At 38.9% G+C, this 26,701-nt stretch overlaps 2 protein-coding genes across 2 annotated transcripts in view; both read right to left on the reverse strand.

The window, feature by feature from the left end:
- slc22a6l (solute carrier family 22 member 6, like) overlaps positions 1–3,934 on the reverse strand; it is an 11,150-nt gene extending 7,216 nt beyond the window's left edge. The window contains exons 1-8 of the mRNA XM_033978296.2: positions 3,660–3,934; positions 2,844–3,281; positions 2,662–2,765; positions 2,049–2,203; positions 1,178–1,346; positions 601–724; positions 410–525; positions 2–216 (exon numbers count right to left, since the gene is read on the reverse strand). Coding sequence (XP_033834187.1) covers positions 2–216; positions 410–525; positions 601–724; positions 1,178–1,346; positions 2,049–2,203; positions 2,662–2,765; positions 2,844–3,236 — 1,276 coding nt within the window. The 5' untranslated portion in view covers positions 3,237–3,281; positions 3,660–3,934. The remainder of the gene's footprint in view (position 1; positions 217–409; positions 526–600; positions 725–1,177; positions 1,347–2,048; positions 2,204–2,661; positions 2,766–2,843; positions 3,282–3,659) is intronic.
- Positions 3,935–10,591: 6,657 nt separating this feature from the next.
- pygma (phosphorylase, glycogen, muscle A) lies at positions 10,592–26,294 on the reverse strand. The gene is made up of 20 exons (XM_033978295.2): positions 24,475–26,294; positions 22,323–22,424; positions 22,171–22,249; positions 21,956–22,059; positions 21,108–21,239; positions 20,255–20,366; positions 20,060–20,142; positions 18,607–18,750; positions 18,260–18,352; positions 17,387–17,533; positions 16,082–16,245; positions 15,872–15,986; positions 15,419–15,520; positions 13,821–13,968; positions 13,696–13,754; positions 13,161–13,302; positions 12,550–12,757; positions 11,369–11,503; positions 11,137–11,203; positions 10,592–10,985 (listed from the first exon to the last, which is right to left on the reverse strand). Exons 1-20 carry the CDS (start codon positions 24,715–24,717, stop codon positions 10,842–10,844), a joined length of 2,523 nt encoding a protein of 840 aa, XP_033834186.1. The 5' UTR covers positions 24,718–26,294; the 3' UTR covers positions 10,592–10,841.
- Positions 26,295–26,701: the final 407 nt, after the last annotated feature.

Consider the following 26,701-nt stretch of genomic DNA (forward strand, 5'->3'; position numbering starts at 1 on the left):
CCATATGGTACGAGCAGGTTCACTAAAATGCAGATTCCCGCTGAGATCAAAGCTCCTGCCTGTGACAGCCTCCTGCCAAGTCGGCTCATGGTGATGGTGATGACGAGCTTTGCAGGGATGTCGGCGCAACCAAAGATGACTTGGATCAAGTACATGTCCACGCCAAACTTCTGTAGATCCAATGAAAGACCATAATATGCAAAACTGGTTGAGAACCTACAAGAGTAAGGATACATACATGTAAGTAATGATGTAAGAAAAGTGAAGAAGTGAAGTGATGAAGAAAAATAAAGGCATATTTAGTGACCCAAACACCTCCCCTTTAATGCCGCTCTGTGCACAACATTCTGGGCAAAGCAATAACATTTCCATGGAGACAATCATTTGGCATGGTGCACCTTTAACATACCATACTGCTGCGAGGTTTAGACTCATGCGTCTCATGGTGGGCGTCTTGAAGAGGTCCAGGAGGGTGATTGTCCCATTTGAACTGGACATCTCCTTCTGCATGGACTCCTGCACCATCTACATAAAACCACACACGCATAAAACACAAGCTAATATCTGTTGTCGCTGCTTCCAGGGCCTGTTGTGGTTTACCTTGAGATCAATTTTCTCTCCTTCTTCATGTCGTCCATTTATTCTGGCCACACTCTTGAGATTTTTAATGGCTCTCTCAGGTTGGTGATTCAGGATTAACCATCTGGAGGATTCATGAAACCACCTTGACAACACAGTATGTCATTAGTTCAATGAAATTCAAACCAAAGTGTCTCCAATTAACAGCCACGATTTGCTGTAAATGACTGTACTTTAATGAATGCATTTTGGATTTGTCTACTGTATGTTCATGTTGTTTAAAGTTGTAATGTAATTCTGAGCTAAGTAACTACATAACACATAAGGCTAAGGTTCACTGAAGTGACATGTCTCTTGGCTTATTGAAACAGGTCTTATTTTACAAAACTGAAGCTAAAATAGTCACCAAAACTTGGTGGGTGCTGTAGAAGCTGTGCCAAACTTTGCATATGTAAAAAGATCACAGTAATATGTTATATTTATAATGTGTGATTATAGATAATAGAGAGCCTCACATTTACTACATGTGATGATGCAAACACTATGGTATTGTTTTCTGTATAAATTAACTTGGACAGCATTTTACACTGGACCTCACCATGAAATGAGGAAGAAAACATAGAAAGGCAGAGACACGGCCAGAGTCAGCCACCTCCAGTCCCGGACAAAGTAAGCGGTGAGTGCCCAGATGAGCTGTCCACACGTGTAGCAGTAGCCGGTTAATGTGCCAATCACTGTGCGGACATGTGTCGGGATCCACTCCAGAACTATAACAAAGTTCACAATTTGGGTGTTGACTTTGACTTTAAGGTACATTGTGTAACTTTTCTTTCAGGTCTGCCACCTGTTTGTCTTTATGGACATGTACTTTGTCCACTTTGTGGCATTAAATTGGCTGTATCTGATTTTTCCCATGTAGTTGAGAAAAAATGATGTTGCCCCCGAAACAGATATATTGTATAAGCAGCTCCTGAAGTCAAAATGAGACATTTAGAATGTGCCTTCTTGTCTGAGAACCAGGAATTGTGATGTTAGCATGCTAGTTGTTGTTAGCATTCATGTGACTGCTCCACTGGCTTCTGAAAGTTATGAAAAGGTCCTATAAACTCATTGTGGTGAAAATTAAGATGATCGGAATGCATAAGGTAAGAAAGGAATACTTTGAACCACTGCAAAGCATTTTTAAAAAGTTGTTCTTTTTTTCAGACAATAAAGTCAAAATCAAGAACAGCGCCTTTAATTTATCTATGTCCATGCAGTTAAGCAGGTGATTCCACCTGGCCAAGTTACAGGTCAGATCTGTAGAGAGGGGAGTCCACTCACAGTAAGCGTTTTTCAAAATATTTTTTAAACTTGTAACGTGTAATTGGACAAATGCAAGATATATGTGTTCAGTTCCATGAAGATAACCAGACCCCTCACCAGAAAAGTTACACAATACCAGGCGTCAAAGTGGATGAATATCTTACTGAGGGAGAAACTATTGAGGCTCTGCCCTGACAGAGCCATGCCACAGCCAAAGCGAAAGAGGCAGAAGAGGGAGAAGGAGGTGGAGAAGGCTGCGCACGTGCCACACACCGCCATTAACAAGTAGGACACGATCAGCAGCATGCGCCGACCATATCTGTGGACAACACAAACTGTCAAAGCCCTGGATGACGTCTGACAGGGCACTACAAGATTATTAAAAATGCATAATATATTTCATTAAGGAAAGGGCAGCCGGTGTGTGTGTGTGGGTGTGTGCGGGGGTGTGTGTGTGTGTATACATATATATATATATATATATATATATATATATATATATATATATATATATATATATATATATATATATATATGTATATATATATATATGTATATATATATATATGTATATATATATATATATATATATATATATATATATATATATATATATATATATATATATATATGTGTGTGTGTGTGTGTGTGTGTGTGTGTGTGTGTGTATATATACATACATATATATATAGATATGTATATATTTATATATATATATATGTCAAAATATTATACATATGCAATGTTGTGATGCTCTTTTAAAGACATGTGGTTTACCTGTCTGACAGACTTCCAAACAGAAACGACCCCACCAGGACTCCTCCCATGTACACTGTCTGGGACATCTGCTTCAGGGAGCGCAGATCACACACCATGTCCCACTGTAGAGACATGATAAGAATAATACATTCACAAATGCACGCAAATCTATTAGTGTATTTTATATGTTGTGATCTTACATCTGATATAATGCTAGACTCCCTCTCATTCATGATGTACATCCATCCGTCTATACAATCCTGCAACTCAACCTCTTTGACCTCTGGTTCCTCTGCTGCTACAGTACTGTTATTGTCCAGCAGGTGCCACTGTGGAGAGGCATATCTCTGGCATTTTTTTGGCCTCCCCATATTATCCAGTGGTACTGTGACAAGCAGGATGTCCTCCGGGTTCAGCGGTCTCTGGGATAGGTTAGTGGGTGGAGAGCAGTGGTGAGGGGGGACATAAGCTACAAAGTTTTGCAGCAGGTTGTGGCTGGCCATCATCATGACAGGTATAACCAAAAGAGTTACATGCACAATTTGAAAGCGTCCTGTATTCCCCACTATCTCCAAGAGGTCCCCAAACGCCATGGCTCTGACACAAAGATGACTGAAGTTTAATCCAGCGCAGTCAAGCTGGCAGCAAAGAGATGGGGAAATGATAAAAGACAAATATTAGCTAGTAAATATCATGTTAAGAAACAGATAAACAATGACAATACAAGTACAGTTTGATGAATGCATGAAAACGTCCATTTAAATTACACAAGTACAATATTATTATGCAAGAGTAAAACACCACTTTATTTACTCATCCACATGGATACTGTCCTGCTCTTGCCCCCTTCTAATGCCCCCTAGCACTATAGCCCATGATATAAATGTTGCTTTGCTCATAACATTTATTTGGTATGGTGTTCTGCCAAACCTCTAACATAAAAATATGTGAGTGAAGTTCCTAATTCTGTTCATTGTTTTCAGAATCAAGATGAAAACAATTTGTAGAAGACTTACTTGCAGCAATAGGCTTCATGCATTGATCAGTTCTCCAATAGCCTCTTAGTGGATGGAGGTTTGTTCATTAAAAGCTTCCACACATCTTGGCACTCATCAAAACCATGGTTCCATGCAGTCTCACGAAGAGAAGTGAACCCGTCTTGCAGTGAGTCCCGGTAAATCGGCTCTTGAATTCCTGCTGTTTTACTGAACTTTGGATTAGGGCTGTGGTGTTACCTCTTGTGGACTTAGCAGCTCAGGGTCTGGCCTCTCTATACAGCAACAGTGCTTCAGCGCAACAACTTTTACACACACTCCCACTAATTATTTACTTACTTGACCTGTGGGGTGGTGCACCTTATTAAAGAGACCTATTACAGCAACAATAACACATTCCTGACAATACAAATCTTTTATTTATCCCACTTATTTACCATTTGCCTATGCACAATAAGTTTTGCTAAATGTTATTGCAAGTGCTATGCAAATATGGATGTTGCAAAATATCTCTTGGTCAATACGTGACTATTTAAATGCACGCTGGACATTGTGTCACCAATGCTGGGAAACCATTACTTATCCAATTCAGTTTGTTATTATTATTTGTTATTTATCTTTTAAAATTTGTAATTATTTTTCAAAGTGTGAAGGAATGTGTGTGCTTGTGTAAGGAACAGCGTGAGATCTCGGGCCAAATCCCTCCAGAGGTGCACCAAAGCAAAACTCTACAATGGAAGTTTTTGCAGCTGGTCCACTCACAATAAACAATATGGGAAAAAAAGACAAAAATACAAAAAAAAAATATGCCTGTCATTAAAAAGCATATGATGAGATAAACCACTATAGGTGTTTTGTTATTTTGGATAGAACCACTAGTTAGGAGCACGGTGAGATCTATATGAAAATAACTGACAAAAATTACTTGTTACTCAAGTTTATTTATCACATTTAAAACAACTTCAGTGATCAAATTGCTTCACATTAAAATAAAAAAAACAAAACCAACAACAAATATACAGATAACACGATACATAGGGAAAGTACAATAAAACACCAAGATATCCCGTCTAGTATTAAATGCCAGGGAGCTCTAGTCTTAAACAACATTAAAGATCGGATCTTATAGGCAGAGGACGCTGTTCCATAGTCTGGGTGCTGTCACACAAAAAAAGCTCTGTCACTCTGACCTTGAGCCTGGCTTTGGGCGCAGCAGCAGGAGTATAGGAGTATAGAGTAGAGGGCTGCAGTAACTCCCCCCAAGACCACCCATAGAGTGCAGACATTTAAACGCAATTAACAACATTTTGAATTCAAAGAGGGAGCCAGTGCAAGGTGCACAGCATAAGTGTGATGTGCTCTTGAGCAGTGCTCTTGAATGTGCATGAGCCAATCCTGACACCAATTACAGAGGCTAAGAGAAGCACCATTTGAAAGTCTCCTGGAAGATGTGAATGCAGCATTGAGTGTGATCATTACCATCCATCACACAAACCAATGAACTGATATACACTTCAGCAGCAGAGATCGTAGAGATGCTTGGCTATAAGAGCAACCATGGGAGCCATGAGAAACAATACCCACCATGAAAGTGACAGTTAGAGGCTAAAATGTATGAAAAAACCCAAGAGGTACAACCAGATACCCATACTTAAAGAACTGGAAAAAGCCAAAAAAGGCCAAAGAAACAAACAAACCAGTCCTTGGCCAGCAACCTGAAGAGATACACACGCAAGACAAATAAACCGTCTGTTCACAACACAACTAGCAAAAGTGTATGCAGGGTAACAACACCAGAGCAGACATCCAGGAAAGAGTCTCAGGTATGAAAAACTCGACTGAACCAGACCCTGACATGATCCTACTGGCTAAAGAAACTCTCTGCTTTCCATGAGCGCCTGGCAGCACAAATGAACCTGACTCACCCTGTATGGCTAACCGAGGGGCGTATGATCCTGATCCCTCGAAGGGTACAATCCCATCAAACTCAGTCAATACCCTGCCTCTCCACAACATGGAAGCTCATGTCGGGCATCGGCAAAGATACCAGGGGAGCCAAACACCAGCTCCTGGTAGACCGAACAATCGCCCGAGACTGCAGAACCTATCAGAGCTACCTGTGCAAGAAAACCTATGACTCAGTGTCACACATGGATCGCTGAATGCCTTGAGCTGTAGAACATCAACTCGAGCCTTCATTGCAAACTCAATGAGGTTGTGGAAAACCACCCTTGAGGCCAATTGCAAGCCACTCGCACCATCAAGTGACCATCTAATGTGACATATACCAAGAAGACACACTGTCCCCACAGCTGTTCTGCATAGGTCTGAACCCCCTCAGCCAGATCAACAACAACACTGGCTATGGACGTCGACCCAGGATCTATAAGTACATCAAGGACAAGGCCCCAGCAGATGATTTACTCAGCGAATATCTCAAACAATGGAGTGCAGAGGAAGAGGTGCTGGAGGAACCATCATGGGAGGACAAGCCCCTGCACCACAGGAACATAACTGAAGTGGCTGATATCACGAAATCCTACCAATGGTTTTAGAAAGCTGGTCTGAAGGACAGAGGCTCATCCTGGCTGCACAGGAGCAGGCCTTGAGCACCAGACCGATAGAGGCCCAGATCTACCACACCAGACAAAACCCGAGGTGTAGGCTGTGCAAAGAGGCCCCTGAGACAATCCAGCACATAACTGCAGAGTGTAAGATGCTGCAGGGAAAGCACACATGGAGCAGTATAACCAAGTGGCAGGCATAGTGTACAGAAACATCTGTACAGAGTACGGACTGGAGACCCCAAGGTCAAGGTGGGATACACCTCCAAAGGTAGTGGAGAATGATCAAGCCAAGATCCTGTGACATTTGCCTGAAACCCATGAGTAAGTGCAGTAACAACAAGGTCTATTAGATACAGTAGCAGGATTTATCTTGTTATTGTGTTACCATACACTTTCTATTCTCCTGCATAAAGTCTAAATATTTTGAAAATCTGTCTCTGACATATAAATGATAGCAATAAAAAATGGCTATTACTGGATTTCTCCTACTGGATTTTAGTGACCAATGTGCAATTGGTCTATTCAAAATACAAAAGTTAAAAAAGGCACATCTGTGTGTAAAAGTGAAAAGATCATATAAACATTTCAATGAGCAGGCCTTCATCTGTGACCTGTATTACACTGATATTGGGCTAACATCAGCATTCTCTGATTCTGATGTGGCCTAAAAAAAATTGAATGAAAAACTGTTGCAGGTCACTGGTTCTGGAGGACAGTCAGATCCCTCTCAGAACCTAGTACTCATACATTACCAATCGATATTTTATTGGATTCAGCTATTGTGATTTCTTAAGAGGAAATAAGTGATGCTTTTAATAGGCAATTTTCTGTGATGCTTTGGATAATAAACATGATCCTTCTGATCTTCAATATGTTGAATCTGAACCTCTGGCAGAACAGTCACATTTTCTCTTCAAGACTTACAAGTAGGTCTTAAATGCACTCTACTCTATAGAGCCATAGAAGTCCACAGAGCTGATGACCTTGATCAAAAACTTCTATTATCAGCTGCCCCATCTTCAATTCAACCTCTTTTACATATTTTTAATTTATCAATTCAAATGGCACTTATACCAGAATTATAGAAAACAGCACATATTTTGCCTTTACATAAAGGTGGGACAACTAAAAATGTAAAACATTTCCAGACAATATCTAAATTACCTTGTTTCGCAAAAGTTTTATAGACGTTAGTTGCAAATTATTTTAATAAATACTTATCAATCTGAAAAAAGTACTATCACTGCAGCCACAGGAGTTTTAAATTACATTTCAGGCCTTGATTGCAAACAAGACTGTGTTTATTGATTTAAGCTTTTGATTCAGTAGATCATAAAATCCTCTTGAAGCGCCTGAAGCAGATTGGATTTGACAATGCAACGTAACTGGTTCCAAAATTAGCTTTCAAACTATTTCCAGGCAATAGTAGCCGATGGGTTTATTTAATTTAATTTTTTTTTACTTTTAGCAAAGGAGCGCCTCAAGGCTCAATTTTGGGTTCACTACTTTTGAATATATTTATTCATCCGACTGGTTGCTATTTAAGAGAAAGAGAAATATGTTTTTATGCAGATGATATTGCTTTGTTTACAAGTGCTTCCTCTGCTGATCAGATGATTTTAAAACTGCAGCAAGAGTTTAATGAAATCAAACATTCACAAAAAAATCTAATGAAATAACCCTAAGCGTATGATTTTTTTTTTTTTTTTTTTCTAGAAAAAGAAAAAAAAAGGATTCTTTAAAATACATACCTTGGAACAGTTTAAAATCACAATGATGATTTTATTACAGAAACAAATGTTCAAGCAACCTTTTTTGTGTACTGGATTATGGAGATATAATCTACATGCAGACTTCAGCTTTGAAACCTTCAGATTCACTCTTTAACTCAGCCTTTTGTTTCATAACAGGTGATGAATTTAAACCCATCACTGTTTACTATGAAAAAGTAGCATCTCTATCTGTCAGAAGAGAGTGACACTGTATAAAATGTATTTATAAGGGACTCCGACGATAGACTGCCTGAGTATCTCACTTGCTTGTTGAACTTTGATACGGGAACATTTAATACAAGATCTCATGATTAATAAAGTTGCACCAGAACTGAAACGGGACAAAAAGATTTGGTTACTCTGCTTCCCAAAAATGGAATATATAATAATATATATATATAATATATTTGGTGCCACAAATGCTATTTAATAATCTGGTGACAAATATTTATACTTACACCTGCCCCTGATTTTAATGTTTTAAATGGACTTATGTTTGTTTGTTTTCTTTTCTTTTTGTTAGTATTATCCTGTATTTTAAACTCAGGAGATTGAGTGCTCTTGTTTGGCTCCCCGTGTATAAATACAGATAAATAATTTTTTTTAAATGAATCAATTGAATGTATATTTGTTGTATAAATTCAAGTTTATATAATCCATGCCCTTGTCTTAGCCCAGCTGAACATATAATGAGTGTTTTATAGGTGAACTTTACACTTGTTAACCACAGAGACAAACCTGGAAAGTTATCAGAATGTTTATTACAGGAGGTTAAACTCAGTGTTGATATCAGTGACACATTACATTTATCCTGGCCCCGTGCGTCTCTGGATCCGTCAATCGTTAGAACAAATGTCAACTCTTCACTCAGAGATTGCTGCTCAAAACATGTGAGTGTTTAATATTTAAGGATTCTCAAGGAGTCACAGATATAAGCCTAAAGCAAGAAAGAATTCTGAAGAATGATTATTTATTATATTATTATTATTGTTTAGCTTAGTCACTTTATTGATGCTTGTTGTTTTCTCTAAATTGTCCTTGATTATCTTGTCAACGGAAATCACATGTGTTACTGACTTGGATCTCACTAAAGGCCTAAAGTTGCATGTACTTTATTTTATTCTACTTTTTGAAAAGATAATAAATTAAACAAAAAATAATTGAATAGTTAATAATAATAATTTTGGTACAGATATTGTGCTATGCTTGTGTCAAACATATTTTCACCGGGGGCCACATTAGCAAAATAGCTGCCTTCAAAGGGCTGGATGTAAAATAAATCTAACTACTTTTTTAACTTGTTAATTAACCGTTTCTGTATTTATTACTTGTTCAAGTTACAAATATTGCATATGCACTAGCCCAGATGTAAAAATGTGGCTGTGTAACTGCTTATCTCCTGATATAATTATATTTTAAGACCATCATACCTTTCAGTTTACCCTGTCGAGGGCCACATGAAATGATGTGGAGGGCCACATTTGGCCCCCGGGCCTTGAGTTTGACATATGTGTTCTAGAGTATTTTTACAGTCATTTTGAGTAGCCAATGACTTGCACATCTGAACGCAGTTATGAAACTTTATTTTTAGAGTCAAACGTTTACTACACTGAAGTTATATTGTCACTGTTATCACTCAATCAAAACATAACTATGTCATTCTGTGTCAGTGTGCCAAACCTTTGTGGCAGTAATAATGACAATGTGTGTTATTATTTCCTCAATTCTTCATAAATACACAATGCTTTGATACAGTATTTAAATTCCTTATGTGGACTGGGTAGATGCAAAATAGTGCATCCCCTTTTGGAATTGCCTTAATAAAGAATGTCTCATGATAAAGTGTAAGACTCTGTGTTACACTTCCACAACTTTATCAAATCTTATTCTCTTTGTCGCATCATTCATGTGGAACCATACTTTCCTAGAATCTGTGTTTGGCCTAAGCATGTGGACATGTGCAGACAGGATTAGTAAAACATTTGTTCAGAGGGACTTTGAATCTGTGCCTTTAGTGTTTTCTTTACTGCCTTTGGTAAGTCCACACCTGGTTTAAAGACTATAGGTTTTCCTTGCTGCCCTGACCTTTCACTTTCCTGCACTGATAGCGTCGGCCGCCAGAAGAAACATAACTAAAATGAGTGCAACTTGAGTTTTTATAATTACTATTTTTTTGCATTTGGGTATTTTATTCTTGCAAAGAATACGCAATTAATTTCACATACTTTACTATGTTTCACTGTCATCATGAATGCTTATTAATTTTGAGTGGATTCCCAAATGTCCAAACAACTTGTAATAAGCGGGGCCTTAGGTTTATATTGAGGGAATCATTCATTATACAGTGTATCCTTTTGTAACTGTACTTTATGATTACACAAACCTCTTATAAGTCTTACTTCTGAAAGATAAAGCCCCAGTCCTGAGCTCTTACAAGGTTGATACTTTTTTCAGTTTAAAAAATAATTGTGTAAAGTCAAATGACCACTAAAATGCATTTTAGTTACTTTATATCTAACTGCCAGAGAAATTGTAAACTACGAGACCAATCCATCCTGGAAACCCACACAATATAACATATACAGCAATTCAACACAAAAAATCAGTCAGCCTCTTGAGTTTGTAACAGCATTTCTGATTTTATTCAGAAAGGGTCTGAGATGAAGTTATCTTTTCAATAAAAAAATCACCAGTAAATTCACAAAACGTATCACTTTGTCCCTGTGTTTAAACAAATGCTTTCTGTATAACAGTGAATGTGCCACTATGGAAAATGTAAACCGGAGAGTTTGTATTGTGTTGTACTGTGATGCGTTCAAGGTCAGAAACGACAGTCGGAAAACAGGGATCTTAAGTTAAGGTTCTCACACATCTGGAGCAGGCAGTTTCTCGAGTGTGGGCTCCATACCCCAGATCTCACGGGCGTACTGAGCGATGGTGCGGTCGCTAGAGAACTTACCGCAGCCGGCAATGTTCATGATCACCATCTTGGTCCATTCCTTGGGGTTCTAGAGAACAGTAACAGATAATAAACCATCAAAGACAGTTTAACACCGAATGGTTAATGGCATTTACAGTTCAACTCTGAACCAGCCGTTGCAAGTGGAGAAAGGCTTGGTTAAATAATAGGCCCTGTGGCTGTAAAATAAGTGATCATACCTTGTAGAGAGTGTTGACCTTTTCCTGGCATTTGATGTAGTCTTCATAGTCAGCAAACACTTTAAACCTGGATAGATACAGTCCTTTCACTGATTGTAAGTGCTGTGTACATAGATCATGTGCTGTGTGTAAAGGGCCAAGGGATATTTTTTCAAGTTTTCACACATACAGTAGTTATTTGTATGAGCGAGTGGGCTTTTGCCTGGGGCGGCCATGTTGGATGTGCCGTTACCTGTCGTGGTGCATCAGCATGTTGACAATCTCCTTAAACAGGTCTGGCTGCTTTGGGCTAAAGAAGCCTCCAGCAATCTGGTCAATGGCCTGCTTCAGCTCAGGGAGACGATTGTAGTACTCATCTGCATGGTATCTAAGTGGAAAAAACCCCACACACACCTTTAGGAAACACGCCGTTGCCACAGTGACGGTCCATTCATAAAGGACTAGAGGATGCCCACACACGAAAACGGGCTCTCAATGCCACGCCTCTCTGAGCTGGAAATGTGTGCGTGTTGTCCTTGGTTTGGAGCATGTGCAGACAGTGTGTGGTTTAGGAACGTGGATAAGCTTTGTTAGCCCTGAGCTTTCTGTAATGAAACTGGACAACACAAGACTGATGTGAGGGACATTGTCCAACATAAATCACTGTGTAGGAGTCAGACAAGCCACATGTACAAAGACGCACTTGAGAAAAGGTCACTACTTTAGGGACTCGGGCCTGCTTTGGTGTTTTGTTTTTGTGTGTTGTGTTTATTGCTAAAAGCTTGGCAAGTAAATCTGAAAATATCATGTGTGGGCATCAGCTGAAGCTTAAAGGCCGCTGTTTGTTTGTTGTTCTTATTTTTTTTTTCTTTCCTTCTTTGTAAAAATGGTTCGTTTGAAAATTTTAAAGAATGTGACTGTGATTGTTTAAAAAATTTTGTCAAATTTTTATCATATACATTTTAGAGCACATTTTGAAGTCTTGAAATTTGAATGTAGATTAGTGCTATCATGATATGTTGTTTTACTAAAGAATAGACTCGATACTGTTTTGATATCCAAATGATCATTTTAAAAGCTCTTTTTAGACAATGTTGTAATTTTCAACACAAAATAATAGTATTTGTTTATTATACCATGTGGTCTTAGACTAGTTCTGATAAAACTCAGGAAACTGTTCAGATGTTATCCAGATTTTCTTTTGTTATTGATACGTGCTTAAATTAGTATCTAATTTTAATGCTAGTTTTAGTGTTGCTTAGTAACCCTAATGTGGAAGTTGTTTACAGATTATTAGAGCAATCTGAAGCAAAGGTTCCTTTGTAACAAAACAATGTTTTTGGTATTTTCTGTTTCAGTTATTATAGAATTATAGAGCTATAAATCTTTTGAAAATGAACTCCTAAATTGGACTCAAAGACCTAAACTCCTCACCCCTTCCTGTCCATGGCATCCACGTCGTCCACCCTCATGCCAAAGATGAACAGGTTGTTCTCTCCAGCCTCTTCTGCCATCTCCACATTGGCTCCGTCCATGGTGCCGATGGTCAGGGCTCCGTTCAACATAAACTTCATGTTGCCAGTGCCTGAAGCCTCTGTGCCCGCTGTGGAGATCTGCTCTGACAGGTCTGCTGCAGGGATGGCTGCGAGTGCAAGGAAACACACAGTTAATGACTGAAGTACACCACTCCTGAACACTCCTGAGCTCTTGTCATGAAAGGTTTAAGGGAAAGTTGAAACAAGGGACATCTGCACAGAGGAATAATGAATGCTTTCTATACACTAAATAATACAACGATGAGGGAAGTAAAGTGCCTTGCCTCAGGACACAACCCGAGTATGCATTGAACCGCTGTCCTTGTGCGTCAGTGTGTGACATTCTAACCATTGAGTCACTGCTGTACAACTGCTTGACCTTTTTATATTTTCAAAAGAACTACATTTTATATATATTTAAATTTTTTATTTGTATATAGTATTTTTTATAACTAAAGCCAGATATTTTCAGCAGACATATGAACATGTAAAGGAAAAACTGTGAATTACCCCTCTCTGCAAGAGTAACTCTGTAGTTCTCCAAAAAGATGACTTTGAGGCGGTCTCCCACCACTGGGTCGTTATTGACGATTTCACCGATAGCTGTGATGAGGCGAATGATCATTTTGGCTGTGTGGTATCCAGGAGCAGCCTGCAAGTGGAGAGCAGCACAACATTTATAAACCACCGATAAAAAAAAGTGCAGATGTTTACAACTGTTTAGGACTCTGTGCCTATACTGATGAAATCATAATAAATATTGAAAATAAAAATCAACAAATGATTAAACAGATCATTTGTATGGGCATGTAACTTTTGTGATCTGATATCTTTACTTTTCCTAGAATGTTCTGCAGTATGGCATCTCTATGGAGTCAAGCAGGTGACACCATCAGGCCATGTTAAAGGAACTTGACTGAAGCACAAGAATGCATCAAAAAACTGCACTTTACCTATGTACATTTTACCTTCTCTCTATATGATTTTATCTGACATCATCACACCAAAATGTATTTTAGGGTGTACATCTGACTGATTTACCAACCTTTCCTCCAATCATCACTGTCCTTGGAGTCCACTGCTTGTTGGGTTCCTTCCTGATGCCTAATTTGAACAACAGGTATTAAATAATCAGCTGTAACATCGTTGCTGTGTGTGTGTGTGTCTCACGGTTGTAGTAGGTGATAATGTGCAGGCAGTTGAGCAGCTGGCGTTTATACTCGTGGATCCTCTTCACCTGGATGTCAAACATGGAGTTGGGGTTGATCTTCACCTTGTAGTGCTCCTCCAAATGCACGGAAAACTTCAACTTGTTCTCCTGAAAACATTTGAAAAAAATCAGGTCAACTTCTTGTAACCCTCCCATCTGTACCCACTTTTCTTGGCCAATCACGGTAATTACTAAACTGACTGATTGTTGAAAAACAGAAGGAGAATACTTTTTTGTACCCAATATTCGCATATAGATTTTTCTTATTATTTTGTTATTTTGTCGTACAATAACATGAACTGTAAGATTGAATGACAAACATATCTATGTCCTGCGATGACGTCATACTCCCAGATGCCGGGCAAAGCATGGATCTATAACACGTCCACAGGGGCAAGACTCACATTTCCATTTTGTTTACATGGACATATCTAAAAGGAAAATTCACAAATGTTGAACCTGATCATTTCTGATAAAAGTAAAAATCTGCTTTCAGCCCAGCAGTACTAACATGCTTGTAGTGTTTACTCGTGCCATTTATTTGTTGAAGCTCATGTTTAATTTAAAGATGTACTGTTTCAAGTATTTTTTGAGAAATAGTGCAACATAGATAAGTTTAATTTGATATTGTGGAACATTCCAGGCAAGGCAAAACAATCTCCATGGAAACAAGCAGGTGGCAGACATACTGCGCCTGACATGTACATACTGCGCCTTTAAGATATGGTTAAGGTGATTTAATAAAAATGTAACAAACTGTCAAGCTTTACCGGTTCCAGCATCAGACGCATAAAGAGCTCCTAAGTATGATAATTTATTACAATATTTGCTGGAGCAATAAATCACACTGCTAAGTTTGTTTTTTTTTTCTGACAGGCCTCCTTTTCTCTCACACCAAATCACTCACCCTCTTGGCCTCAAGCGTTAATGTCAACATCCGTCAACTAACAGCCTATATTCACAACCCCGGCTCTGCGCATGTCTGAGTTTATCTCCAAAGCATCTAACATCAGCGGCCCTGTGCTTTCCTAATCCTATATTCCCCTTCGTCACTCCCACAGAAATGCCTTTACATAATGTGAATACAGTAAACATACAGTGCAGCTTAGTCCATGACGTCATAATCTGTGTAGGTTACAGATGCAGACAGCTTTCAGTGAGATGTGTGTCACGGTTCAGAGCCGCTAACAGGATTTACATACCAAGCCGCTGCAGAGAAGAATAGTTTTTGATGTGATTGGTGACATTTTATAAGCATAATGTGCAGGATTATGCTGGAATAATGTAAACAAACCTCACTCTATCAGTTAATAACAGTCAAAACCAGGCTGGCTTTTAAAGAAACCTTGTTCATTAAGTCATTTAATGTAACTGCATTGTTTTTTTTGTTAGTGTGTATGAATTTAAGCACTGAAAAAGTACAAAAAAAAAATTAAAAATACTGAATTGATCTCATGAAGACCGCAGACTTTAGACAGTAAAGGTACGTTTACGAGGATAATTATTTCCACGTGTCAGTTTATATGCATAATTAAAGTGATTCTTTTCCATCCCTCACCTGCTTGACTTTAGCGACATCCCGAATGAAAGCTTCATCATCGACAAATTTACGGAGCTCCTTCAGCTGATCAAGGTCACGGATAAAGTCCTCACCAATTCTCTGAAAAATACAACAACTAATATCAGTCAGTATTTCTCTTTTTGATTGTAATGTCTTGAGTTGTATTAAAAGACAGTGATTTCTGGAACAACATGTCATCCAAAATGTTGACACAAAATGACAGAATAAGTTGCAAATTTCGTATTCGGAGTGTTTATGTACCCATGACTTGTTTACACTATCAGCAGGGTGTGTCATATTTTTAAAAAAAGTCTTTCCATAATGGACTCCTATAGGCTAGTGCAAGATAAGTAAACCCGATGGTGTCTTTGAACTTCTCCTAGTTTAACAGGGCTGTATGAAGGTACTTTACTGTCATCTATTGTATGTTTACTGCAGAAAACTTTGTACCTCAGCAATGACCTCAGCCAGCCCGGGGTTGCACATGACCAGCCAGCGTCGGGGTGTGATGCCATTGGTCTTATTCTGAAACTTGTGGGGCTCCATTTCGTAAAAGTCTCTAAAGCTGTGGACACATAGACAGTAACACAGTGATGCTGCAGCACATTGTTGACATTGAGCGGTCAGGGCTGAAGGCTAGGGGCTAGTAGACACACATACACAGTGGCTTTGAGGATGTCGGAGTGAATCTGGGCCACGCCATTGACAGCATGCGAGCCCACGATGCACAGATGCGCCATGTTGATCCTCTTCTGCGCGCCCTCCTCAATGAGTGACATGCGCCGCAGACGGTCCATGTCTCCAGGAAACCGAGCAGCGACTCTCTGATGGAGGACAGGACACATGGACCGAACAATAATAATCACATTTTGTAGTAGTAATGCAGTAATATATTTCTAATAATACTCTGTAGACGTCAGAAACAGATTTGTGATTGAAAATATTATCAAATGAGGTTGGTTTATGAGTTGTTGGTCATGTTCCAGTAATGTTGTATAATTTAGCGTACAGGTTTTGGCAGACTCCAAAGACTCCAATGATGCAATGTGTTTCTTGTTTATAAGCCAGAGACATCCATCTTGCCCACGGTGTAGGCGTGGGTGTGCATATAACTTCATTCTGACAGGTGTTGCAATTAAAATCCAATAAACATCATCCGTGTTACCCTTAAAATACAGTGTTTTGGACGCTGCACCAAAGTGTTAAGGTATCTGTCTGAATTTAATACCTCAAGGTGTTGATTTCTATAGCAACCAGGTAACAACTACAAATTCAGACTCAGTCCTGGCATCGGGCTTTGTGCAATTCATTTCCTGCATGAGATAAAAGCTATAATTATCGTTATCCACAAATGCATACTTGTACTATTAGTCCAAACAACACTATAAATCATTTTGAATGGAGGAGGATGAACGAGGACATGGACACTGTGGTAGAAAAGTAGACAAATAAAGCATTGGTGGAAAAGTAGAGCTTGCTTAAAAGGTTTAGCCTACTTAAGTAACAGCACATACCTAAACATGTAGTCAGTCGTACAATTACTACTGCCAAAATGTTTGCTTAAGTAGCCAAAATGTAAAACATATGCATGAAAAATGATACTCAAACTACTACTAATTACATTTTAATCCAGTTGTAGTAGGTCTTTTTTCTATACAAAATTACAGTACACTTATTATCTTGCTGCTATGTATGTTTGAAAGGAGCAGAGACAGTGGTGAGAAAACTGTGGACTGGGAAAACTCAGTCTCGATCTACTCTGTAACACATCATTTTATAATTACATGGCTTAAATTACACTCAATCACAGCACAGGTTTAAAAAATATACTCAAAAAGAACAATTACACCACAGATTTAAGCCTACTATCTCTGTAACTTGAGTAGAATATCTGTGATCAATGCCTTTCCAATAAAAAGACAATCAAAGTGTGTGATGTGGTGTGTTGCAGTGCAGTGCTCTGACCTCCAGATGGCGCCGGTTGATCTCATACACTATCTCCAAGTGTCGAGGCAGCAGGTGAGCGAAGAGGTCCACGGGCCAGCGCTCCAGGGCCTCAGGCAGCACCGTGTGGTTGGTGTAAGCGCAGGTGTGCACGGTGACGTCCCAGGCCTGAAGCAAGACAAGCATTTTACATTTTCTGTCTGGGAACAATCACTTTGAACTTACTTCTTGCATTGGATGTGAACAGTGTTTAGACAGGGCTGCTAAAAAGCTTATGTTATTGATTTAAAGTACCTGGCTATCCACATTTATGTAATTTGTCATTTGCATCCCCCCTGAAATTAATAATAACATCAAACTTTGCATTACTACAAAACATTTCAGGAGAATTATTCACTGACTGAGACAGGGAGACATTTGTAGGACTCACCAGTTTAGGCTTATGTTTGTTTTTTGTTTGTTTGTTTTTTGTTTGTTTTTTTGTTTGTTTGTTTTTTTACTTTAACAGCTAAAACTCACTGCCAAATAGAAATAATTATTAAAATGCAACAAGATCTACATAAATATCAGTAATTGCCAGTAATATGACACAGAGTTGGTCTACTTAAATTTCTTGTGATTTTCAGAAAAAAAAAAAAAAAACTAAGCGTAGACCTGTTTTATTAATCCTGCGCCACAATAGATAGTCAAACAATCTTTCATGTTAAATAAGCATTAGACAAACATTATCACAGAGCTTCATAGAGCCCTCATTATTAAATACAGACTCTTTGACAAACACATCAAAAGACAAACATTAGGTGCTAATAGTGTGTTTGCTTTCCATAATGAGTACCGAGTCATTTCTTCATATTGAATTATGCACAATCTGGATTTTTAATGACTGTGTTTCACCTGTTCCCAGTCCAGCTTCTCCTCATCCACTAAGACTCTCATTAGCTCTGGAATAGCCATCGCCGGGTGTGTGTCATTGAGCTGGATGGCAACCTGAATATGCAAGAGAGAAAAAAATATGCTTATTAAATGTCAGCTCCAAATTAGCATATGTCATAAAAAGCCTTTGTTTATGCACTTCAATTCAACAGCTCTTAGCAGACACAAAAGGAAGCCTGCCTATATAAGAGCAGGCAATTTACCAAAGGCACACTGAGAACTTGAGGGGAAATCATTTCATTTGTGACACATAGTATTTTGTCAAGTTTTTTTCTTTTTCTTTTTTCTTTTTTTTCATCCAGCCTCACCTTCTCAGGGAGTTTGCTGAAGTCGGTGCGAACAATCTCCCTGGAGCCGAACTTGGAGACCTTGAAGCGACGAATAATGTCTTGGAGGGTAGCGGAAACCACAAAGTACTCCTGTTTGAGACGCAGCTCCTTCCCCTCAAAGAACTGACAAGAAAAAAGGCACATATTTCTGTACTTAAATGTAACATCAGGAATTTCTGTCATTTTAGTTAATAGTGTATGTGTTCATACAGAGATGAGGCAGAAGTGGAGCAGCCACACAAGTGAAACATGTCTCCAGGTACATCTTTCACTATAATTATCTTTTCAATATCATTGTCAAACATCAGCCCGCTGTTCTCCCAGACACAGTCATTATTCCAGGTTTGGGGGGGTAAAGTGTGCTTTCATCTGCTTCTCTTTTCTACATTTTCTTTGGATGTGTAGGTTAAGCGTCTGATAAGCAGAAACAGTGTTGCTTTCATTTGGATGCTAAATGAGTCTGGCATATCATTTGATGCTCAGGTGGGGAGAATACTGTATGTTTTTAATTATCACATTATTTATTATCAAATGTTCAATTACTAATTCATACTTTTACCTAAAACAATTAGAATAATACTCTCTTTAACAGCACATTAGAATAATACTCTCTTTAACAGCGCATTAACAGCGACCTTTGACAAAAGTATAGCATAAAGTGACAGGGATTCAATATTTATTTTTGCTATTCTATGCCAATATTTGCTACATTGTATTTAAGCAGTACCTCTTATGAATGAAGCTGTTTAAAAAAAAAAAAAAAATCTATAAAAATATTTCTTTAATTTATTACTTTCTTTTTTTTTTTTTTTTGCTTAACATTGCCATTTTGTTAAAGTTATTTTAAATGACTTCCTGCTCGTGGATAAAAATGCATGTCCTTTTTTATTATCAGGCCAGTGCCCTCTATTGCACACACACATGTAAAGAAGGCACTACCGAAATAGAATGAGGAGAACGCTGGTGGAGAAGCAGATTAGTGAGTGAAGTGAACCTCCACTGTGCTGTATTGGCCGCTCGGGGCTGCCCACACCTAAATTATGAGCAGTGACTTGAGTTAAAGCTCTGGTTAGATGGTTATCACCCAAATCCTCCTTCTCCAGGCCCTGAGGGAGGGAGCGAGCAGTGGTCGGATAAAACACTGCGCTTCAGAGCTGTAGAAAACCTGACTGTATCTCTAAAGACAAAAAGAGCATTGCACCACGCACCAATGACCAATTTGAGGATATACTGTTATTAGCTTAGCCACAAAAACTCCCTGTATTACATTAGCGCATTAATATAACGCCATGTAGGGCGTCGTGCTGCCTGATGTGAATTTTAATACTGTCCATGGCTTTCACATCCAGCTGTTTCCTTGAAGCCGAGGTCAAAGCAGCACGCCCACTCTCCTTTCTATAGCAAAAGTAGACCGATAGTCATTATTTCTTACATTGTCGTTGGGATAAAGCACACGAGAGATGTTCTCAGCGAGGTTCCTGTCCAGCACGGCCTGAATGTAGCCACCCACATTGACTGTAAAATTGAAACAAGGCAATGTTCAAGATATAGAAAAAAATTAGGGGGAAATTGCAATTCAGAGCAGTGGTGTGGAGGTATATTCAGAGGTGCATGCTGCTGTACTCACAGTCTTTAAGGTTGAATTCACAGGGAGCTTTGGCAGACCATAGTCTCATGGTGTTGACGACGTTGTTTCGGTATCCGGGGACAGGTGTGTCGTAGGGCAGAGCCAAAACCACCTGATCAGAGAGTTATTTATGTTATTACACTGAACTCCTCTGCTGTTTGTCTTTGTCTGTTTTAAAGAGTTGAAATTGATATTGACAAAGATGATAATGATATTCAGATGATTTTTAACAATTCACTTTATACTCCTGTTTAGGATACACTAGACATTGCTGAATCTTTTTTAGCTATTATAGATTATACATGTAGTTCTGATTTATTGCATACTTCCAAAACAATATAAGCCACTTCTATCAGATACTACAACTAGGATCAAAACTAGACACTTAGATGCAGTTAGGGCTGTACAAATATCACAAAAAATAGAACATTTCATGAAACTTTTTATAACGGTCTTGATCTACAACAGAAAAAGTATAAGTATTAATAGTAGGACCACATGGCAAAAGGCTAGTACTATGATTTTGTGTTGAAAATTACAGTCTTTAGAGTCCAAGAAGGAACTGCAAGCTCTTGTCACTCATTCCTACTTTGTCACCAATTATTCAAAGGTGTGGGTTGTAGTTATTTTGCAAATTCACTAAATCTTGGCTGAACATTTTTAGAGCTGTACAAATTTGACTTAAGAGAGAGAAAAAAAAAACCTCTTCAAAATTACACCTCTGTGCACAAGAACCTCATAGACCTTTTATCTCACCAAAAAGGGATTTGCCTCAAACTATAGCAGCAGATAAGGTAAAAACATTTATTATGACCTTTATTAATACCAAATGTTATAAAATATGTGTCTTCACCTGAGTGTCGACCCATTTGACTCCATCCGGGGTGTGCTCCGTCCTGCCGTAGAAGTGCACCGGGCGCATGTATTCAGGGCGGGCCTTCTCCCAGGGGTTACCGTACCTCAGCCAATCATCAGCCTCCTCAACCTGCACAATGACAAGCAGACAAATGACCTTAATTAAGTGTTTCATATAGCATTTTTTTAAGCAAGGTGAGGCTTTTCCAACAGTAATGTAGTATTTATGGTTTAGTCTCTGTGTCATTACTCATGTCTGCGTTTCTAAAGTAAATGTGAGCTAGAGTTATGGGTTTGAAAGGGATGAAATTAGGACTGTTGACGTGGAAATTAAAAACTTTAATCTTTTGAATAAGTAAAAGTCCATAACTTGATTCCATGACTATATTCAAGCAAACATATATTGTATTTTCTGGACTATAAGTAAAAAAAAAAAAAAAGCGTAATAATGAAGAAAAAACACTGTTGTCAGGTTGTCAGTGTGACTGTAACAAAGAAGTGTAATTATATACTCAGATGTGACTTATATTCAACATTTAAGTCACATCTGAGTATCAGTCGACATTTTGACATTGACGTTTTGGGAAAAGGGCCTTTTTAACAGCCTGTGTTGTCACGATAACAATAACGATTATGAAAATGTGATTATGATTATTTAAATAGTCGACTAGTCATGAGTATTCTGATTAAATATTGCAGCTCTACTCTGTATGTGTAAATCTGAACAAGAAAATTCACTGTCTCTAAGAATGAGAGACAGACTTGAGAGAAATATGCCTATATGTGTGTTGTTTTGTAAATATGGAACAAGTATAATGAATCTTACAAAATAGGCACATATCTAACCTGCCATCCATTGACAATTTTCTGATTGAAGATACCGAACTCATAGCGAATACCATAACCATAAGCAGCCAGACCCAGGGAGGCCATGGAGTCCAGAAAACAAGCTGGAAATATCCGAAAGCAAACACAACTGAATCCATCCGATCACTAAGTCAAACACATGTGAAAAAATGGAATTATCGTTATTAATATTTGCAGTGTGTTGTTGATTTTACCTGCTAGACGTCCCAGGCCACCATTACCCAACCCTGCGTCCTCCTCCATGTCCTCCAGCTCCTCCATGTCGAGCCCCAGCTACAAAAACAAAACCCCATCGGAGTTAATACGTGGTTAATACTGAAACATATTTGAATGGTGTTGAATGGACCTGGTAGGTGGCCTCATCACAGGCATTCTCCAGTGCCAGGTTGACCATAGTGTTCTGCAGCGTGCGCCCCATGTAAAACTCTAGGGAGATGTAGTACACTCGCTAAAGGAGAAAGCAAAGCAAAAATCAGACTAAATGACTGCTCAAAGCCTTCTAACAGCTGTGAGATGGGAGCAAATCTGCCTCAGCACAAAAGGGACAATAATATTTCAAATCGGAAATATCTTGCTTCTGGCTTTCAGCGGTAGTTTTTGATTTATCTTCTTGTTTCAAAGTGCAGACAGAGAGCGCTGCCACCTGAGCTTCTGTTTAGCCTTTTGCCATTTAGATGTTTTGTTTTTTTCCTTCCCCCTGGTGAGAGGACACAAACTAGGAGACAGGGGACGGGAGAGAGAGAGGGGGGCACAGGGTTTGGACAGACTGTTTTTGGTGTTACATAACGGCAACATTTAGGCCCGGGCAAAAATAGCCCCCTGTAGAGGTCACTCTAAAGGTCAGCCGTGCCTGATACCCGGGCCATTGTAGAGGGAAAAAACAAGTAGCCAAGTGATACAAGGCGTTTTTTAAATGGTCAAAGAATGACACAGACACATGAAGAGGCCTAACGGGAGGGATGAATTAAATATGACCGCATGCCCCAAATTTGATCTGACTTCTAATACTACTGTCATCTAGTTGTGTTAATTAGCAGTGAGTTTATTGTAAAAAAAAAAAAAAAAAAAAAAAAAAAAGGTTTGGTAGTAATCCTGTCACTTTAAAGCTGCACTATGTGACTTTTTGGAGGAATGGCACCACTGCTTTTCCTGGAATTTTATACTATGTGGCTTTAAACATATCTATCTAGCATTTATTCAGTTACTTTAATCAAAATAAAGGTAAATAAATCCATACATTCTTGCTCCGAGCTGGGTCCCCTCTTTTAAGATTTGACCTGAAATTAAGCCTGTATCCATGGAGATAGACGAGGTTAATGCTGAACTGTGGAACATTCCCGGGAACGTAATAACATTTACATTGAGCTAAGCAGGTACATAGTGCAACGTTAATATTTTCACTTTTGACCTTTATATCATGTAAACCAGGTAATACAGTCAAGCGGACAGATGGTTTCAAGGTTTGTGTGAAGATATTTGTGCTGACTGTGTAAAGATATGGAAAGTTGCTATGGTAAGTTAAGCTGTGCGGTGAAATAAGTTAATTTTCTGGTTCAAAGTAAATGCATTCACTTAAAGACTGCTTTCTGACCCCTTATTATAATTTGCTAGGTTTTATGTGGCACTTTCTTGCAAGATTATGTTAGGCTGTGCAGTTTTGCTTCTTCTATTGTCCAGGCTTTTTTTTTTTTTTTTGTACCATCATTAATTTCAGTATGGTTCTAGCCATAATTTTCTCTTTCTCCATGGACTTCGCTGTGGCCTCAGAGGCAGATGACACAAGCTTTATAGTTAGTCAGAGGAGAAGGTCATGGAGAGGTTTCATGTTTCAACACACTAGACGTCAGCATACCGACCGAGTGCTAAGGCGTCTTCCTGAAGTTTAAATGCCGTGACATGGCATTATGCTGACTTTTGGCCTTTCAGTTTGCAGTTACATACAGTGGCATTGTTTAGGATCTATATGTAGACCCACTGAAGGCATCGCAAACAACAAGGGGAATTTTGCCAAACACTGAAGAGTAGCTCGATGTAGAACTAAATATTGTGATGTTCCTGCCAACAAATGCTCATGAGGCTATAGACCAAACATCAACGCATAAAATGTATGAATTTAAATTATCTCAGTTGGAGAATGAAATATGTGGATCTGTTAATATTCTCTATTTAGAAATACTTAAAGCTTTTCAATTCATTTACTAAAATTTGTATGGTATTCCTCTCTTAACGTCTTGATTGGACATTATGGCTGGGAAAAATAAACAAAGTGTATGTAACAAAGATATTTTTGACCCAATGTTGCCCCATTTTTAATAGCATCAGCCGCTAGAGGCTCCAGGTCATAATAATGGAAAGGAATGTATCAGGAAAGGCATCCAGTACAAGATGCTCCTTATAATTTATGATCAAATAATTAAATTGAAATACTTGTACTCACAGCCCTCATCCCCACAGCTATATTTACTCGTGCTTGTTATGAATGCATGCTTGTAACTCACTTTGGGGTCTTTCTCATAGTAGTGCTGCTGGGTCCGGATCCATCTGCCAACCAAGTGGTCCCTGACTGTGTGGGCCAGAGCAAAGTAGTAATCCCTCTTTGTGGCCACATTTCTGTCCTTGACCAGGGTGAAATGGAGGTGCCTGTTGAAGTTGGTTTTGAGATCTGCCACATTTTCCACACCAGCCAACCCGCGCACCGAAATCTGCTTCCTCCGCTCGTGGTCGGACAGCGGTTTGGACATGATTGGACTGGCTAAAGGCTCAAGGTGAACGGGTGACACGGAGAGCAGGGACACAGAGGCAGCACCCAGAGCTCAGGCTCGGGTTCCACACTTTAAAGGCACCACTATGAATATTAAGCAGAAGGTGGGGGCAATCTGGGGAAGGCTAAGACACTCAAGCTGGATTGTTAAAGCATTAATTAAACATATGTATATTTTTTATGAAAATACAACATCAAACTTATGTCTCAGATAGGGTTTTAGACATGTTATGAAAAAACAGCTCACAAAACACTGCACACTACAATGCAAATAGCAACCTGGAAGCATTTGAGGAACAAATACCATTGCAAAGGCACTGGTCCAATCTTACAATGGGCAGCGACAGTCAATACAGTGCCAAGACCTGTAATTTTCCTCTAATACAGTCGTAAAATCTATTTTTATTCACCCATAACACCTCTAATTCTTGAGAAATGGCTTCTCATATCATAGACACACTTTAGACATATTGCATTTTACTTTGAAAATGATATATAACTGAAAATCTTTTTTTAAAAACCCACATTACACCAGTAGTAGGAACAAGATTGTAATCAGTTACAGTGCGTTTCTTATTTCCGTGCTCCTGAAGTGTACTCTGATACAGGGGAAACATGCTGACAATATCTGGCAGCTATAACGCTAACTTATTTTGCCTCGTTGCTGGCAGCAATGCTTGGGTGGCAGATGGTAATGGTTCATGAAATGATAAGAAAAATAGATTTAGTCTCTCCTTAAAAGCAACACGCAGCAAAGTCAACTAATTATACTTCCTAGTCACACTTTTTGGAAGCTAAACTTAACGTCCAGATTGGCTTCTTTCCTGTAATATACTGTTTTAAAAATCCATGTATCACTCTATACATTATAATGCATTAGTATTTTACAGCACTTCCCCAGATGCTCAAAGTGGCTTTACAATTTCCTGTATTCATTCACTCAATACTCGATGCTGACACTATCATAGTCACAGCTGCCCTGGGATAGACTGAAGAAGGCAAAGATGCCAATCCGTCCATCACTCACTCACACAATAGATTCATACCAGTTAAGGTAAATGACGTGTTTTTCCAAAGGACAACAGCTTTGCACTGGAGCCACTGCTGCCCCACTGTGCCACCTGATGTTCCCAGCAGCTTTCAGTGCAAGTACTGACCTGACCCAACACTGCTTTGCTTCTACGATTAGAAAATTGGGCTTTGACAAGGTGAATTGACTACATTGCTGCTGCAGGTTTACATGTTGACTAGATATATGGCAGAATAAGCTGTCAGTATGCATTGTGCATATAAAGACATCTAAATATTAAAATAATATACCAGTATAATATCTTCTAATAACACTTTCCCATTACATTTAAAGACCAGGTTACCCTCTTCTCTGTATCTACTGTGCAGCTGTAAAAACATTGACCCTACCAGATTGGAGCCGCATAGCTAGTCATGTTGTAACTGCAAAACGCTTATAAACCAGCTATCCAGGGCACGAGAGAGGAGCACATCTGTGCATTGGACTGGGGGCAATGACCGACACAAACTGAAGCACACACAGCCGCCACCAAACCCGCTCTATTTTCAGTTATCACTCCAGCAAGCCAAACTATCACCAAGTCCTGGCCTCCTATATATAGCCACTCTGACCCAGCCCCAAAGGCCATGATATTTGAAAGGCTATCTCGTTAATGTCACCAACAGCCTGCAGACAACAGTATACTACTACAGGACAAGTGTAGCTTAAGTCGCGAGAGACGACTTGTGTGTTTTTTCTCAGTACTGCAACGTTATCATTATGTTGTTAAAGAGAGGTCTGAGCCTTTTGGACTTAAATTGTTTAAAAACTGCAGGAAACAGTGCTTGTTAGTGTCAAGAGAAAATGCTTTCTTCAATAAGTGTTCTCTTGGGAAAACATTAGGGGTGGAATTATGCTGTCAGTCCATGCTCTATATGCTATACTGTTGCAGATA

This window comes from Periophthalmus magnuspinnatus, chromosome 14 (genome assembly GCF_009829125.3).
Source record: "Periophthalmus magnuspinnatus isolate fPerMag1 chromosome 14, fPerMag1.2.pri, whole genome shotgun sequence".
Lineage (NCBI taxonomy): Eukaryota > Metazoa > Chordata > Actinopteri > Gobiiformes > Gobiidae > Periophthalmus > Periophthalmus magnuspinnatus.

Bases quoted from the DNA above. Each gene is read 5' to 3' on its own strand.
- pygma (XM_033978295.2), bottom strand. From the start codon at position 24,717: ATGTCCAAACCGCTGTCCGACCACGAGCGGAGGAAGCAGATTTCGGTG. The intron at 16,246-17,386 runs GTCAGAGCACTG...GTCCTCCATCAG, and splicing joins TCAACCGGCGCCATCTGGAG to AGAGTCGCTGCTCGGTTTCC. The intron at 11,204-11,368 runs GTAACGGCACAT...GTATCTATCCAG, and splicing joins ATGCTGATGCACCACGACAG to GTTTAAAGTGTTTGCTGACT.